The following is a 16,385-nucleotide window of genomic DNA, read 5'->3' as shown; positions in this document are numbered from 1 at the left end:
GATCAAGGCCTGCCTGCACCACTACTTGTGGGCTTGGCTTTCAGTGACTTATTGATCCCCCCCATAGCAGGATAGTCAGTCCTACGTATAGCGGGACGGTCCATTTGGGGCTTGAACCCATGACGGGCATGTTGTTAAGTCGTACGAATTGACGACCCACACCCGTCCAGTACGCACATCCTTTACTATACACTAGATTCGTACGTTGTTCGTGGGGTGGACAGCATGGTCGCGCAAATACACATTCTCATTCTATTTTATTTTCCTTAATTCCCATTATTATATTTGCCTTAACGTCCCGCGTGTCAGTCCTTGCTACTGTCCTTGCGTGGGACGGGGGGACCATTCTATGTTTGAACGCATGACGAAATAAAAATAAGCTTTTACACTCACTCACTCCCCTCGTCTTACGATTGATTCATGCTCATCCATTCATGATGAATACTTCACTCACACATACTTTCTCACATATACATTCACAGTCAATTTCGCTCTAGAAAATACGGCACAGACCATTTCCTATTGGTTCGAGCACCCACCGCTAGAGTGGCCAGCGATCCTGTGTTACCTAGCGTTACGCAGCGCTACGTAGCGTTACGTATAAGCACAAACATGAACCAAACGGCAATGATTGCTCAATTATTAGTCTTATTGCACTTCACTCTTGATTAATCGAGGCACAATAAACGCACAGCACCAATCGAACCGTAGCACAAACCAGGCAAATTGGTTTGCCAGAACACGGCACGCAGGGAACGCATTTCTTTACGTTGGACACTGACCGAGCCCAGTCACGCACGCACATTGCGCAGAAGTGTAAAAAGTCGCACGATAATTAAGCGGAGGTGGATTTTACGTGAACAGTATTTTTAGACCTACAGTGACACGAAAAGAGATTAATCAGCGGTCTGCTTCATTGTTCTTCGTTTGTTGAGTGGTGGCCAATGACTATCAGAAATTTTATTTCATTCGAGTTGAAAACGCCAGGGCAACGAAATCGCACGTATTTTGTTGTGCACAACTGGGAGCGATAAGATTAAAATTAGCAGGGCACACTATGTACACATATAAATATACATATATATGTTTGTACATGTGTGTGTTATCATTTCAACCAAAATTCAAAGCCAAACTGATAAGAGTGCTGTAATATTGTGAGAATTCGCCATCCTAGGCTTTACCTACTTACTTACTTATCCGCCGATACAACCGTTTTGCGATCTTGGCCTCCCTCAGGAGTGTCCGAAACCGCTCACGGTCTCGCGCCTTCGTCTGCCTGTCCGTTACCCTGGCCGTAATGGCGGACGCCTCCACGCCATCTTGCCACCTCAATTTGGGGCTACCACACCTCCTCTGTCCTTGTGGACGGCCTAAAAAGACCTTACGGGCTGGGTCGTCTGGGTTTCCATGCGTACAACATGGCCAGCCCACCGGAGCCTGACGAGCTTGATACGCTGCACGATAGTGTATCTCGTATAGCTCGTCATTATTTCAAACGCGAACGCGTCATTCAAACGTCAAACGCGAACGCCGTCGGCTGCACTTATCTTCAGCTCCCCTTTCGCCAAGTGTTTTACCCCGGTTACAACTCGCGAAGCTCTTTCACTGTTGGCTGCGCTGCAGCTACTTGAGCGATTGTCTCAATTTGCGTGTGTTTAATACGTTTTGCGAGCCTGTTCATTGTGTTTTCATCGCCTGAAAAGTTAGGCCGCTGTGGATCTTCGCATCAGCGCCATTATCAGTTTCCTGACGACACCTTCACACCACCACACGAGCAGTCATAGCGCCATCGCACACAGCACAGGATGAGCTGCATAGCTTGCACTAACACTATCAACGGCGAGGCCGTTCCCTGTAGTGGCACTTGTGGTGGTCTTTACCATCCTATCTGTATAGGCCTCAGTAAAGGCTCTATAATGGACCTAAAGTGCAATCCTCAACTAAAGTGGTATTGCAAAGGATGTGCTGTCATTCCTTATTTGCAGCACCTAAAATCTACGCTTGTGGGAGAGCTTAGAGATCTCCTACGCAACGATATCAACAACGCAATTTCCAGCCTTAAACAGGATTTTGGTCGTGATGTATGCCCACCTAGGCCGGCTAATGACACTCACATATCCGACGACGGCAATTATCCACCGTTAGCACCAACACAGATCAACACCGGTGCAAGCACCAACACAAACGTCACGGGACCAAAACAACCGCAACCCCCGCTATTACATGGCACTGGAAGTTCGTCAAACAATGATCACGCTATCAAAACGGTTACTGTTTCCGAACCTCGCTTCTGGATCTACTTCGCACACATCAGCCCTGACGTCACAGCGGACAACTTCACCTCCTTTGTAAAATCTCGTCTGAACACCAGCGACGTCATGGTTTTCCGATTGGTGAAGCAAGGGGCAGACGAATCGCGACTTTCCTTTGTATCTTTCAAGGTCGGGGTCCCCCTGTCACTGAAAGCCAAAGCTCTATCGCCCTGCTCTTGGCCCCCTCACCTCGCATTCCGCGAATTTTTGGACTACAATGCTCGCCGGGATTTTCATCAACCACCGCTGCCGCCATCCCGTCCCAGGCAATCAACAGATGCGACCCAAGAACACGAATCACTTCCGTCTATCCGTACCGATTCAGCGCCGCCAACTTCCCCCCTGTTGACGAACCAGCAGCGACAACTGCGCAGTCAAACAGCACCTCTACGCCAATAACCCCTCTCCATCATGCTGCTGAGCGCTTCGAAACTTTACCTTCGGTCGCTTCACCTATTACGGTTAGTGCCCCGCTACCCTTACACGCATCATTCCCGCATCCTATCGATGATCTACGGTTCTACTACCAAAATACCCGTGGCTTAAGGACCAAGCTAGACGATCTCAGACTCGCTTCAGCTGATACAGAATACCATGTACTCATTCTCACCGAAACATGGCTCTCTGAGAACATTCCCTCATCTCTAGCATTTGATAACAACTTCGTTGTATACCGATGCGATCGCAATTCTCGCAACAGCTCACGCTCTCGCGGCGGGGGCACTCTCATCGCTGTGTCCCGAAAGCTCGCAGCCTGTGAGATTTCTCCAGCTTCCGATTCGCTCGAGCAGTGCTGGATACGTTTAAAACTCCCATCCTGCTCTCTCTTCATCGGATCTATCTATCTGCCGCCTACTCTCAGCGCCGATGCCAGCACGCTCAACACGTTAGATGCATCGATCGACGAAATCATCTCGCGCATGAAGAAAAATGATCGTTTACTGCTGTTCGGTGATTTCAACATTCCATCTATTACCTGGCACGCGTCACCGGACCCAGCTCCCCCCTTCTTGCCGCTCTTAGTTCCTGCCTCATCAGCTCATTCTTCAAGTTTATTCATCGATATCGTGCGTTACCACAGCCTTAGTCAGCTTAGTAGTGTCAGTAATTTCAGACAGGTTCAGCTTGATCTAATTTTTACTTTCCCTAAAAATCAGCCTAATGCAACGTCTGCATGTACATACGTCTCGCAAGCTCCAGTTCCCATCCTACAGATAGACCCTCACCACCCCCCGCTGGAACTGTCTCTTAAAATCACAGGTTCACTTACCCCCAGTAATCGTTCTCAGCATAGCTCTTCTCGTTTAACTACCGCCCCCTCGCTCGATTTTAGAAAAACTGATTTTAACCTATTAAATACTTCTCTTTCTAATATAGATTGGTCACAACTTTACTCTTGTAAAGATGTAAATTTGGCCGTTTCTACTTTCACATCCCTCTTTTTATCCACACTCCCGCAATGTTGTCCCAAGCGCAATCCCCCTCGTTCCCCTCCCTGGTCTGATGCTACCTTAAAGTCCCTGAAGCGTGACAAATCCCGCTACCAACGTGCATACTGGAGTACCCGTTCTGTTAATGCTCTTAGAACTTACAAATATGCAGCTGCCGCATATCGACTTTATAACCGCACTCGCTACAATGGTTATATTCTTATCCTTCAGACGCGCCTCCGCTGGTACCCCCGTGCCTTCTGGAAATTTATGAATGCTCGACGCAAAGGCAGCTCTCTCCCGAGCACTATGCATTTAGAGTCCGTATACGCCTCTTCGCCGGAGGATATTTGCTCGCTTTTTCGCAACCATTTCTCGAATATTTTTAGCACTCCCTCGCAAATACCCAATACCGCATCTCAATGTCTTTCGTATACCCCCCAAGATGTGATTGATGTGTCCTGCTTTGGCTTCGATGAACACTCTGTCTCAGAAGCTCTTTCAAAACTAAAACCTTCTTTCTCTGCAGGCCCTGACGGAATTCCTCCCTCACTTTTGAAAAAAACGGCTGAGGTGATAGCCCCTCTTTTGTCATTCATTTTCAATCTATCCCTGCGCCTCTGCTGCTTCCCTTCTTCATGGAAATCGGGCTGGCTTTGTCCCATCTTCAAGAAAGGGAATTCCGCTGACGTGTCAAACTACCGTGGCATTGTTCTGCTACCGGCTTGTAGCAAAGTTTTCGAAATTGCAGTTCACTCCGTAATTTCTTTCCAGGTAAAAAGCTGGATCAGCGTGAACCAACATGGGTTCATGCCAAGCCGCTCGACGGTCACGAATTTAATGCAATTCGCGTCTCACGTCATACCCTCGCTTGATTCTGGTTTGCAAGTAGACACGATCTACACGGATTTCAAGGCCGCCTTTGATACCGTTCCCCACCACCTTCTGCTGTTAAAACTAAAAAAACTTGGTTTTTCTAATATGTTAATTGACTGGCTTTATTCTTTTTTAAACAGCAGGTCCATTCGTGTAAAAACCGACACTACCTTTTCTTCGTCCTTTTGTCCCTCCTCTGGAGTGCCACAAGGCAGCGTCTTGAGCCCACTCTTATTCGTACTTTTTGTCAGTGATGTTCATGCAATTCTCCCGTCCGAAGGTCATTTACTGTATGCTGATGATTTAAAAATATATTTAACTATCAGTACGCACAGCGACTGCCTTCGGCTCCAGGAGTTTCTGAACTCATTCTCTTTATGGTACTCCTACAACCAGCTAAGTCTTTGCCCTGAAAAATGCTCTGTAATATCCTTCTGTCATAACCGCAACCCTATCCATTACGAATATTCGCTCTCCAATTCTGTGCTGTCTCGAACCTCCCTTATACGTGATCTTGGCGTCCTTTGGGATGATAAATTATCACTAAACGAACATTTAGAGTCGGTTGTCGCAAGTGCTTCTAGAACGCTGGGTCTTATATGTAGACTTACCAGAGATTTTCGTGATCCACTTTGCCTCAAGTCACTTTATTGTTCTTTAGTTAGATCAACATTGGAATACGCTTCAGTGGTCGTTGGTCCAGTCCGTTCTGGATGGATCTTAAGATTTGAAAAGGTCCAAAAGCGTTTCACTAGGTTCGCTTTTCGACGAATGGCTGGCCCCAATGCCGCTATGCCCAGCTACGAATCTCGCTGCAATTTACTTGGTCTGGAATCCCTGGAAGTAAGACGCTCCCAAGCGCGCGTCCTTTTCATCGGACGCATGCTCAATGGGCTTATTGATGCTCCCACTCTCCTTGAGAAGATTGGCTTGTACGCACCCTCCAGAAATTTAAGGGCACGTAGCGCACTAAACATGGTTTCTCGACAAACCACATTTGGTTCCAACGAGCCTCTTCTCCTGTGTGTTCGCACTTTTAATACTAGCACAGATCCTCCCCACCCCCGTTTATAATCCTTTATAATCCTTTTCCCTGATACTCTTCCCTATCCTCTTTTTTCTCATCCTCTTTTTTCCGACTATCATATCTAATATTATTCACTCTTCTTTTCTTACGTTTGTATTTTATTCTAATATCTGTCTTTCATGTGCTCAAAAGTTCGCTTTAGTATTAGGAATTTAGATAGGTTAAGTTAGGAATTAGTTAGATTTAGGAATTGTGAAACCATCAGGCTGACAATTTGAATAAACTTGAAATGAAATGAAATGAAATGAAATGAAATTATAGTGGCTCCTCCATTGTCCTTCCACACATACGGGGCCAAGTATCTTTCTGAGCATCTTCCTCTCAAACGCGGTTAAGAGGGTTTCGTCAGATTTGGACAGTGTCCATGGCTCAGAGGCGTATGTCAGTACCGGTACTATACAGGTACTATATAGTCACAGCTTCGTCCATCGCGACAGGTTCTTTGAGGTGAACTGATTTCACAGGCTATAGAAAGACCAGTTGGGCCGGTCTGGTGGTACAGTCGTCAAGTCGTACGACGTAACAACATGCCCGTCATGGGTTCAAGTCTCGAATAGACCGTGTCCCCATACATCTCGAATAGACCGTGTCCCCATACATAGCACTGACTATCCTGCTATCGGTAATCAATAAGTGACTGAAATCCAATACTGGCTGAGAACGATTTATTGTGCCAAAGAAGAAGAGGAAGATACTGATTAACGGACTTAGCTTGGTTCGAGGAATTGTAGAAGGTTTTCCAGGTGCCTTTGAGACCAAATTTGTTCATGTTCTTATGTTACTATCTGGTCGCGTACTTCAACCAACGTTTCGGCGTAATTGACAGCTTGTACCGTTTGTCATATTAAAGCGTATAAGAAAATGTTAAAGGGTTTGTGGCTCTAAATCCAACGGCAAATCAGTCGGCAAATCAGATGATTCGCTGAGTTTTTAGTTCTAGATAAGTATGGTAAGTTTATTATCCTATGTAATAATTGTTGTTCCAAAGGTTCTGCTGATATGTGTTTGGCTGCCTCAAACATCCGAAATGTGAAGCAGAAATGAGTTATCCCCTAGATCTTTGACACACCGCTCCGCATGGTCTGTGCGTTGAGTGCGCAGGCAATATGCAACAATCTCTTAAGCTTGTGAAGCTGAACAGTAAACTGCAAAAATAATCCGTTGTGAAAATCATAGACCACCGATTGTGGTTAAAATCCATAGCGATACGCTTATTGTTCAGCGAATAGTCACGGCGAGTCAAAAGCGACTCAAAATGTACAGGATCCTGTGCAAAGTGTAGATCCTGGGCAGGATGCGCGAAGCTCTATTGCCTAGACTATAACAAGCAATGACCAAACAATGAACAACTAGCGATATTGAAACGAGTAACATATCTTAACATTAAAATTAGGATTATTCACAGGGATCCTGTTATGCATTCCATGTGAGTACATATTAGTATTATTAATCGTCACACAGTAAAGGAGTATATTAACACACGTCTCACGTGAACGTAACACGATACGCAAAGGCAACAGCGTTACGACGCTAAGATTGTTGCTATTTAAACACGCGTTACGCTTAGTCAACTGAAACCTGCAGTGCGGGTCGTGTGCAAGTGGCCGCAGGTGGTTGTATGTAGCAACCAAAGAGTAAAAATACAAACCGCTCTCTCGTTTCTCTGACTAGCCAATGCGGGAGTCAGGTGTGTAGAGCAGGTGTGCTGCGTAGGTTTTGCTTTATTTCTTCTTTGTTGAACGGACCAATCGAAGCACAGCGAACAGAAACGATGACGAATTGCCAGAGACGAAACAAAAGAGAAAAGGGAATATCCGCCATAAACACTCATCTTTGTCTTTTCCACTTCGATCGTCCGATACCTGAAATTAAATTGCATTCATAGTCCAAGTCAACCATGACTAGTGGACGGTGTGATCACAGCAGTGATGTGCTGTATGGAGCGCACCCACGACTCCGATCCGATTCCGACTATTGTTAGTTCGATTCCGACTCCGGCAAAATGGAACCACTAGATCCGCCCGGAGTCGGAGTGGTCCGGAGTCGTCCGGAGCCGTCCGGAGTCATCTGGAGTCGAACGACTCCGAACGACTCCGAACGACTCCGGACGACTCCGACTCCGGACGACTCCGGACGGCTCCGAACGACTTCGAACGACTCCGAATGACTCCGGACGACTCCGACTCCGGACGACTCCGGACGGCTCCGAGCGACTCCGAACGACTCCGAACGACTCCGACGGCTCCGAGCGACTCCGAACGACTCCGAACGACTCCGACGACTCCGAACGACTCCGACTCCGGGCGACTCCGAACGACTCCGAACGACTCCGAATGACTCCGGACGACTCCGACTCCGGACGACTCCGGACGGCTCCGAGCGACTCCGAACGACTCCGAACGACTCCGAACGACTCCGACTCCGGACGACTCCGGACGGCTCCGAACGACTCCGACGACTCCGAACGACTCCGACGACTCCGAACGACTCCGACGACTCCGAACGACTCCGACTCCGGGCGACTCCGACTCCGGGCGACTCCGGACGACTCCGAACGACTCCGGATATTGGAGCACGGACCTACCTTCCGGAGTCGATTCCGAATTTATCGGAGTCGGATCGGAGTCGACTCCGGATTTTTGCCAACTTTACCCATCACTAGATCACAGCTATCGTAAAACGAAGCTAAAACGCGGCCATTTCAAGCTGGAAAAATGCCTTACACCACGGTACGCTCATTTCCAATAAAACTAAAGCTAACTTGGATCGAAAGGTAGAAAATCCTGAAGTCACTACTGTTTAATTCCTGTCAGATGAAACGGGCAACCATATCCGTCAGATAAAACACAAACGCTTAGAAAAGCAATTATTCCAGACATTGCAGAAAACGTTTCAGAAGTACAATCAAAAGTGTAAATCACGCAATTGGAGAATCAGCCGACGAAGAATCAGATTAAGAATTCTGTGGAAACAGATGTTCAATCAGGCCCGTTTAATCAACGGCTACCTGTTACTGTTGAGTCATTATTGATTGTTTTTAGGGGGCAGATGTGGCACAGTAACATGACTAAGTAACAATTACAATCTAACCAAACCATCGAGCCCATCAAAATCTACCTAATTGCGCGCACAACTTACCTCATTTTAGTGCCTTTTTGTTCGTGCCATCCGGGTAGCAGCCCATTGATGGACCAATTGCCATTTCACAGAATTATAACAACACACTGGTTTGAATGCATCGTTTACATTTTAATGTCGCGGATCACTATTTGCAATGCAAGATGAATGGTTTGGGTAACTGGCTCAAACATAGTTTTTACATCACTTTCATTCTTCCTACACCCTGCACGGACACACCAAAAGCATTGCAAATTGTACAAAACATTCCCTTTTCGACCCTTTGGCTTATGACACTCAATCAAAGCAAACAGAAGAACTGGACTTGCGAAAACCACGGATAATCGGATAATCAAACATCAAACACATCATCCGCTTCGCAGCAAACCCGGCTCAATCATCAATCATCACTTTCGACTGCACATTCGGCAAATTGATTTCTAATCGTACGGGTTCAACACATACCATTCCGGCGACAGAGCAATCAGAAGAAAGAAAACAGCGCTTGGAAATTAACACCAAACCGGAACAAAACGCGTGACAGTAAAGTTAAAACCGATCCGACTTCACGTTCTATCGCGCATTGTTTACCTTGATGACGCAGCTTCAAGGTCCAGTGTTGCCAACCTGACAGATGCGTGTAGGATCAATGACGCGAATTTATCCACTACTGTCATCCAAACGACTTTTCTTGAAAGAGCATTTGGCACATTATCCTCATCCACGCCGGTTCTGTTTTCTGCGCTAGTGCTACCAAATTACCATCGCACCAGTTCGCTATCATTTGAATCATTTTTAGACTATCATAATTTGTGTGAGAAATGGAAGAAGAGAAAAATTTCTACGCAGTATTGGGAGTGGCACGTGAGGCTTCCCTGGAGGAAATCCTCGCTGCGTAAGTGTGTGTGTGTGTGTGTGGTGTGGTTTGGAGCTAGGTGTCTTTTTTGGGGAATTGTAGCGAATTATTCTACGTTTGATCTGCATCCTACGCATTAATTGTTTCTTCGTAGCTATCAACGGCTAGCACCAATGTGTCGGGCAGATTCGGAAAACTATGATCCGACGGATTTCCCGATCCAGGGTCTGGAGCAGCAAGAGTATTGGGAGAAGCTGAACCACGCATACCGCACGCTGAGTGAGTCAAGCGCGACAGGATTGGCAACCAGTCTCTATAGACAGTTTGAATCCTTGTATCTTTCCCCCACCTCGCTGTCTCTAATTCTCTCCTTTCCTTTCTTCCCGAGCAGTCATTCCGGAGATACGTGCCCGGTACGATGCTGGCTACCCTAGCGAGGAACTGCCTGCCCCGGTACGCTCCCGCGCTGAGTCATTGGCCCGGGGCAGGTAAGACATTGGGCGTTGTGCATTCGTTAGCACCGAAAACGAAACGATAACTTAAACACTATCTTTTCCCACCACAGTTCGGCTGCCATTCAGCCACCCCCTTTGATTGAGCCCGCGTCGAAGCAGGTACGGCCACACTCCGTCGTGATACAATGTCCGGTCCAGCTGGAAGAGCTATTCCACGGGACGCGGAAGGATGTCAGCTATCAACGGCTGGTCAACATTGCCGGCCAGTCGGAGCTCATCCATCAGACGACGTCGGTCAATATCACACCGTACATGCGCGATGGCGAACAGATCATACTGCGTGGGCTCGGCAACCAGATTGGAGCGGTGCAGGGTGATCTGCTGGTTGTATTGCGCCAATTCGTACACCCGTCTTTCAGCGCCAAGGGCAACGATCTTGTCTGCAACTGTCACATACCGCTATCGGTTGCTGTGCTGGGCGGCATAGTCTCCATCAGGGGCATCGACAACAAGACATTTGGGCTGATGTTGCACGAACCGTACCCGCTGCTTCCGCCCCTAGTGAAGGTGATCGAGGGCGAGGGTATGAAGACGCGCCACGGGCGTGGAAAGCTGGTGGTCAAGTTTTACGGTAAGTCTTTGGGAGGGATGTTTCGCAATGTCAAGCATGTGCGGGTGCTACATTCCTCTCAGCAAAGGGAGCACTGTTAGGGGCTGTTGGGAAGGTAAAAGTCCGCAGCCAATAATCGTTGATATTTCAAATGAATCAGTTATCTCAATTTAGTCATCAAATGAAAGTAAACTTTTTGTTTTTTTTTTAATGTTTTCAACATTTTGTTTTGTTTTCCATAACCGTAGTAGTAGTGTAATAGTGTCGTCAAATATAAATAACGAAATTGAACGTTTTTTGAAATCTTTAAAAACCAATGACAACAGAAAATGAAAAGCAAATGTGAATTATGCAATATTTTATTCTACACAGCTATGTTGATAGTTGCAATGTTTAACTATTTCGTTAAATAATTCATAAAACAGCTATTAGGGCTACTATTTATTTAAGAATACAATTATAATAACAGCAATAGTTGCTAACCTATCTGGCGCTACAATCACTTTGCGGTCTTGGCCTGCCTCAGGAGTGTCCGAAACCGCAATAGCAATACTAACAATAATAAAAATAAAAATAATGATAATTAATATCATTAGATTAATAATTAAAACAATAATAATAGCAATTCAAAGGATATGCTGTTGTTACAAAGGTAATAACTATTGATGGGTGCCGAGGGTGTGGAACGCCCATCACTAGTAATAACATCACCAACGGATAAGAACAAAATACCCAAGCAAACAAAGTAAAATCGTAGGGACGAAGAGGATAACAATTACACATTAACAAGGGAAGAAAAGAAATACGATGATCAGATCAGAGTCACGGAAAAGCAATATTTTATGTTCCCTTTCAATTGAACAACAAATTAACCAAGTGTTACATTATATGTTTGTTATTGATAGACAATTTTATATCTCACATTTTAAACTCTTTTTTTTTCTTTCTCTTTTGCAGTCCAATTTCTACCAGTGCCAACCCGTCTGCGGGATGAAACCACCAACCTGCTGCGTCAGATCGAGAGCGCATACAGTCGCGCGGAGGACGCCTAGGACGCTCGCATATGCATCCAAAAACCGCACCCGTCCGTGCTGTACGCTCAACATCTGCCATACACTGTAGTTGTACCTCGTGCTCGTAGCGTAGATGACGACATTCATTCATAAAAACACAAACACTCGCTCTCTCAACCGCTCAATTGCTCGTTCGCTCTCTCGTCGTGCACTCGTCGTACTACGCTCTGCCTTGCCATTCGTCGCTTTCCCCTCCAAATACCTGTTCTGCACGGCGTTTGCGTCATTGCCGTTTGGTTGTGTAGGGTAGTCGCGCGCAGTGTCCGTGTTTATCGGTGGCGTAGTGTAATCGGACGGGGCCCTTCGAAGCGTCTTTACCTGTCCGCGAGCACAATTGGTATTGGTGCACTTCCACAAAACAACAGTCCAGTCCAGTGTGTGTCGTGTGACGAGAGATTACGACAGGTGATAGTGGCGAGCGTCCAGCACTGGCACAAAACTACAGTTCCTTCAGATAGGCAAAATTTGTGAATTTATTGTCCCTTTAGAAAGTAAGCAAGAAAAAATTCCAGTCCTGCGGGGGGGTAGGCATGGAAGGCACAATTATTGATTTATTTTACACTCGCAACTCAGTCACATCGAACGACACAGCACCTAGCACAAAAACAAAACCAACACAAACAGCACTCAACCAAACAGAGGGAGCGCGTTTCTTGCGTAGGGCAGGGGTATGATCTCGCAAAAACAACAAAACACCAATTTGCCCGAGCACAAATGGCGGGGAGAGTTGTCACAACGCGGGGGGATTAAACGTGAAGCTTTTATTTTTAGACCCTGCCACTGTAGAGATTCCGTTAAGCAGAGGGACAAGGTTAAACCTTTGCGAATGGACGGCAACGACAAGTTCATTGTACAGCCCGCCGTGTGTGCGATCGGCTTCTTCACGGGTTGAACGCACCCCTCCGGTTTTCGCACTCAGTTGCTCGCGGAACACTGGCCAGAACGCGCGTCGGAGCAACCAGACCGATCGGTTTCAAGCTGTACACGAGCGACCGGGTACGGGTTAAGATTACAATTAGCAGTGTGTGTGTGTATTTTACATTAGCGGGTGTTGTGTTGCGATCAGCAGGGCGCAGGGTGATAACAGCTTGTAAGTGTGTGGCGTTCGCGCGTACGTTTAGTTGAACTGAGCTGGTGGCAAAATATTTCAGCAACATATTTTATTTCTTCTAAAAGACACATTTTTTCTTAGTTTGAGGAAGCATAGAAACGCTTACAGTCGTTTATGTCGACTTGTTTTCTCCCTTTTATGTTACTCAATCAATAATTACTCGTTTAAACTTTTGTTTACTATTGCACATTGAAGAAATTTTGAATTATAAACCAATAAATCCATTCGAAGCGAATTTAAATGTTCAGAGGAGCACATACTATATAACGTGTCATCTAAAATATGTTTCTCTTCATACAATACAACTTGAAGCAAATTTATTATTGGTCACACTGAAAGTAACACAAACAATTGTCATTTTTAAACAATTTTGAAAGTTTAACAATTTACATTCGGCGTGTTTTTTTTCAATACGGCGTGTTTGTTTTTAAATCAGTTGATGAAATTATCGGAATTTGAACCAGTTTTTTGGCCTTAACATTTAGAATTTATTTTTGCTACATTATGGTAAAACAAATATGATCAATAGACCAAAACTACCACAAGAAATCTGTGCCCTAATATAGAAGTATGTATTTAAAAAATACAAACGATAGGAATTTAAACATTTAAAATTGGGAAGCGAATTGAATAGAATTTCCAACATTATTGCAAAATTAGAAATAAAGAAACGAATTATATCATCAATCCTTTAACAAAAATCATAAAGGGAAATTATCATTGAAATTAGTGCCACCCATTCGTCACTCCAACCGCTGCTTCCTTCAACGATGTCCAGCTGAATCGGTTCTATTTGTTTAACCTTTGCGCAACCAACTACCCTAACGTCGTTCACTTAAAATTTCTCTCTTCCCCAGCTCGATCTAACCGCTAACCCCGTGCATCGACAATAGAAAACGATGCACTCGCCCTCCGTCTCCTCCGTCCGCTTCGTTGGTGTGCACTTTAAAGGGCTACTGGCACGGGCAGCACTACCACAATCAGCATCATCCCATCAACAACGCGGATACTGCACAGGCTCCAGCCCGGTTGCGCAAACATCATCTCGATGGGCGACAATGATGGCAACGGCGACGGTGCGGCGGTTGGGCGTAAATGCACCGGCCATGCTTGTCGTACGGCTGCTGAGTGGCACCGCGAACAGCAGCAGTACACTATCGTCCACCGGTGGAGGAGCAGGTCAGGGCAGTGAAATAAGCAGCTGGAACAAACGGAAGCCACAGTGCCGAGAGCATCATCAGCTTACCTGCGGGCAGGAACAGCAAGGTGAGGTTCAATGACAATGATCGAGATGCACTTAGGATTTTATAGAGTGATCTTCGGAACGATCTACAAAGACATTGGAGGTTTCTTTTGCTAAAAGATATACACATTAGGAATTGAACAATATTAGAAATTATACAAAATTTGATAAGATTGTGTCCACTTACTTATGGTTCTAATCTTTTGTTAGTAAACATGTATCATCTCCGCACTCGTAGTGGAACTCCAACAGAGCTAACGTTGCAATAGAGATAGCGATAGCCACTTTTCCTTCCTTTAGGACCGAGATAAATGTGTACGAATGTGACACAAATCAAACACGGTCTGCGCCGGCCATTCCGCCCTGATACAGGCACGATACCGTGCTCTTATCGGGTAGAATTGGCTTGGTAACACACCCATACGCTTAATTTGAACGACCTAATTTTAACGCCACTTTGGTGGTGTGTTTGATGGCCCTAAACTGGTTCCGTTTGAGATACAGATCCCGACTCTTGCCTGGAGCAGTCGATACTTTCCTCTGTAGGATTCGCCGTTACCATCTTCTTTCCAATAAGATTGTTTTAAAGTGTTTTTTCTTACTGTATTCCTGTTATTTTACAGCACACTCACCGTTTTTCCACGTGCAACATCAAAAGCAGCGCAGCATGAGCACTACGGGAGCAGCCAAGAAAGGGTTGGTGGCCGTTGAGGAAGCTCGCCGCTTCATGGTGGACTGCCTGATAAAGTCCAACACTCCGCCGGCCCACGCGAAACAGCAGGCCGATCTGCTGGTGGAAGCGGACTACCGTGGCCACTTCAGCCACGGCATGAACCGGCTCGAGATGTACATTAACGATCTGCACAAGAACGCGTGCAACGGGTCAGCCGTACCGGCCGTGCTGAACGAAACGCCGGCCACGGCTTGGGTCGACGGGAACAACGGGCTCGGTGCGGTCGTCGGTAACTTCTGCATGGATTTGGCGATCCGCAAGGCGAAGGAGGTCGGCGTTGGATGGGTTTGTGCGAAGCGTAAGTGTTGTTGTTTGTATTGTGTTTTGATTTGTGCGTTGTTCTAGACCAAGTTTTCCTCTAATTTTAGGATCGAATCATTACGGCATTGCGGGATGGTACACGCTGCGTGCGATGAACGCTGGCTGCATTGGCATGTCGATGACGAACACTTCACCGCTGGCCAGCCCAACCCGCAGCAAAGAGGCCGCCCTCGGGACGAACCCCATTTCGGTGGGAGCGCCCGGGAAGGATGGCGATGGGTTCGTGCTCGACATGGCCACCACGGCCGTCGCTGTCGGAAAGGTTGGTGGGGAGCATGGTGCTCACTGTAAGAATGTCTGTTTAACAAACTTTCTCCTCATTACCTTTAGATTGAAATGCAGCGCCGTAAGAACGAACCCATCCCGGTCGGCTGGGCCCAGGGTCCCGATGGACATCCGACGACGGACGCAAGCGTGGCGTTCGACACCGCTTGTCTCATGCCGCTCGGCGGCACCGAACTAACGTCCGGCTACAAGGGTTACGGGCTCGGTGCGATGGTGGAAGTGTTTTGCGGCGTGCTGGCCGGTGCGAACTACGCCACGAAGATCCGCAAGTGGACCCACGCCGGTGCCGATTCGGAGGCGGATCTGGGCCAGTGCTTCGTGGCGATCAATCCCGCCTGCTTTGCACCGGGCTTCGAAGGCCGGCTGTCCGATCTGACCGGCATTCTGCGCAACATGCCAATGGTTTGTGAAAGTAAAACTTATTTGCTCTCTTTTTCGTTACTCATGTACGCCTATCTACTTACAGACTGATCCCAATCATCCCGTCCTGGTAGCAGGAGATCCGGAACTGCACCACATGGCAATGGTGGACAAGGAAGGTGGTCTTGCGTACCACGTAAACCAAATCAAGACCTGCTCCGAGCTGTCGGAACGGCTGGGCGTGAAGCCGATTGAAGTGATTTAAAGTAAAAAAAGGCGCAACACGCAGCAGGTTTCAGAGTAACACATATCAATGTTATGTGCTTTGTCCTTTTTTTGCATTATTGGCATTTGTTGCATTTTTTTCAAAGATTCCAACCAAAGGAAACCTTTCAATAAAGTATTAACTTGATAAGGACTAACTAAAATATCGTTTTCTTTGCCCTAAGTAAACCATACGAAAGTTAAATAGAAATTACAAGTAAATTTTACAACTTTTCTCCAAAATTCTGCACA

At 46.5% G+C, this 16,385-nt stretch overlaps 3 protein-coding genes and 1 long non-coding RNA gene across 10 annotated transcripts in view; 2 read left to right on the top strand and 2 right to left on the bottom strand.

Moving 5' to 3' along the window:
* Nucleotides 1-12,723, bottom strand: part of LOC1277163 (E3 ubiquitin-protein ligase parkin) — a 43,713-nt gene extending 30,990 nt beyond the window's left edge. The window contains exon 1 of one of the 2 annotated variants that reach the window (XM_061643476.1): nucleotides 12,635-12,723. In XM_061643476.1, coding sequence (XP_061499460.1) covers nucleotides 12,635-12,665 — 31 coding nt within the window. In that variant the 5' untranslated portion in view covers nucleotides 12,666-12,723. Of the gene's footprint in view, nucleotides 1-8,843; nucleotides 9,158-12,634 lie in introns of those variants that run through there. The other variant, XM_316606.4, reaches the window with a different exon arrangement.
* LOC3290199 (chaperone protein DnaJ 2) lies at nucleotides 9,625-11,795 on the top strand. Its single transcript, XM_316603.4, has 5 exons — nucleotides 9,625-9,717; nucleotides 9,833-9,957; nucleotides 10,070-10,166; nucleotides 10,244-10,764; nucleotides 11,701-11,795. Exons 1-5 carry the CDS (start codon nucleotides 9,644-9,646, stop codon nucleotides 11,793-11,795), a joined length of 912 nt encoding a protein of 303 aa, XP_316603.4. The 5' UTR covers nucleotides 9,625-9,643.
* LOC1277161 (uncharacterized oxidoreductase YjmC) lies at nucleotides 11,941-16,297 on the top strand. 6 transcript variants are annotated; one of them, XM_061643478.1, is made up of 6 exons: nucleotides 11,941-12,221; nucleotides 13,785-14,193; nucleotides 14,794-15,201; nucleotides 15,272-15,486; nucleotides 15,555-15,911; nucleotides 15,976-16,297. In XM_061643478.1, exons 2-6 carry the CDS (start codon nucleotides 13,827-13,829, stop codon nucleotides 16,132-16,134), a joined length of 1,506 nt encoding a protein of 501 aa, XP_061499462.1. In that variant the 5' UTR covers nucleotides 11,941-12,221; nucleotides 13,785-13,826; the 3' UTR covers nucleotides 16,135-16,297. The 6 variants fall into 6 exon arrangements, with proteins under 6 accessions (XP_061499462.1, XP_001688912.2, XP_061499461.1 ...); XM_001688860.2 differs by having other exon boundaries at nucleotides 11,971-12,307; XM_061643477.1 differs by lacking the exon at nucleotides 11,941-12,221 and adding an exon at nucleotides 12,672-12,812.
* LOC133391248 (uncharacterized) lies at nucleotides 13,392-14,488 on the bottom strand. Its single transcript, XR_009764721.1, has 2 exons — nucleotides 14,358-14,488; nucleotides 13,392-14,283 (listed from the first exon to the last, which is right to left on the bottom strand). It is a non-coding gene; the product is annotated as an uncharacterized LOC133391248 (long non-coding RNA).
* Nucleotides 16,298-16,385: the final 88 nt, after the last annotated feature.

This window comes from Anopheles gambiae, chromosome 2 (genome assembly GCF_943734735.2).
Source record: "Anopheles gambiae chromosome 2, idAnoGambNW_F1_1, whole genome shotgun sequence".
NCBI classification, from domain to species: Eukaryota; Metazoa; Arthropoda; class Insecta; order Diptera; family Culicidae; genus Anopheles; species Anopheles gambiae.
This window is presented reverse-complemented; position numbering and strand designations above follow the sequence as displayed.

What these genes read in the sequence shown, in the direction of transcription:
- LOC3290199 (XM_316603.4), top strand. Translation starts at nt 9,644, where the DNA reads ATGGAAGAAGAGAAAAATTTCTACGCAGTATTGGGAGTGGCACGTGAG. An exon ending in CCACGCATACCGCACGCTGA is followed by an intron (nt 9,958 to 10,069) that starts GTGAGTCAAGCG and finishes CTTCCCGAGCAG; the next exon opens with TCATTCCGGAGATACGTGCC. An exon ending in GCTGGTGGTCAAGTTTTACG is followed by an intron (nt 10,765 to 11,700) that starts GTAAGTCTTTGG and finishes TCTCTTTTGCAG; the next exon opens with TCCAATTTCTACCAGTGCCA.
- LOC1277161 (XM_061643478.1), top strand. Translation starts at nt 13,827, where the DNA reads ATGCACTCGCCCTCCGTCTCCTCCGTCCGCTTCGTTGGTGTGCACTTT. An exon ending in TGGATGGGTTTGTGCGAAGC is followed by an intron (nt 15,202 to 15,271) that starts GTAAGTGTTGTT and finishes CTCTAATTTTAG; the next exon opens with GATCGAATCATTACGGCATT. An exon ending in TTCTGCGCAACATGCCAATG is followed by an intron (nt 15,912 to 15,975) that starts GTTTGTGAAAGT and finishes ATCTACTTACAG; the next exon opens with ACTGATCCCAATCATCCCGT.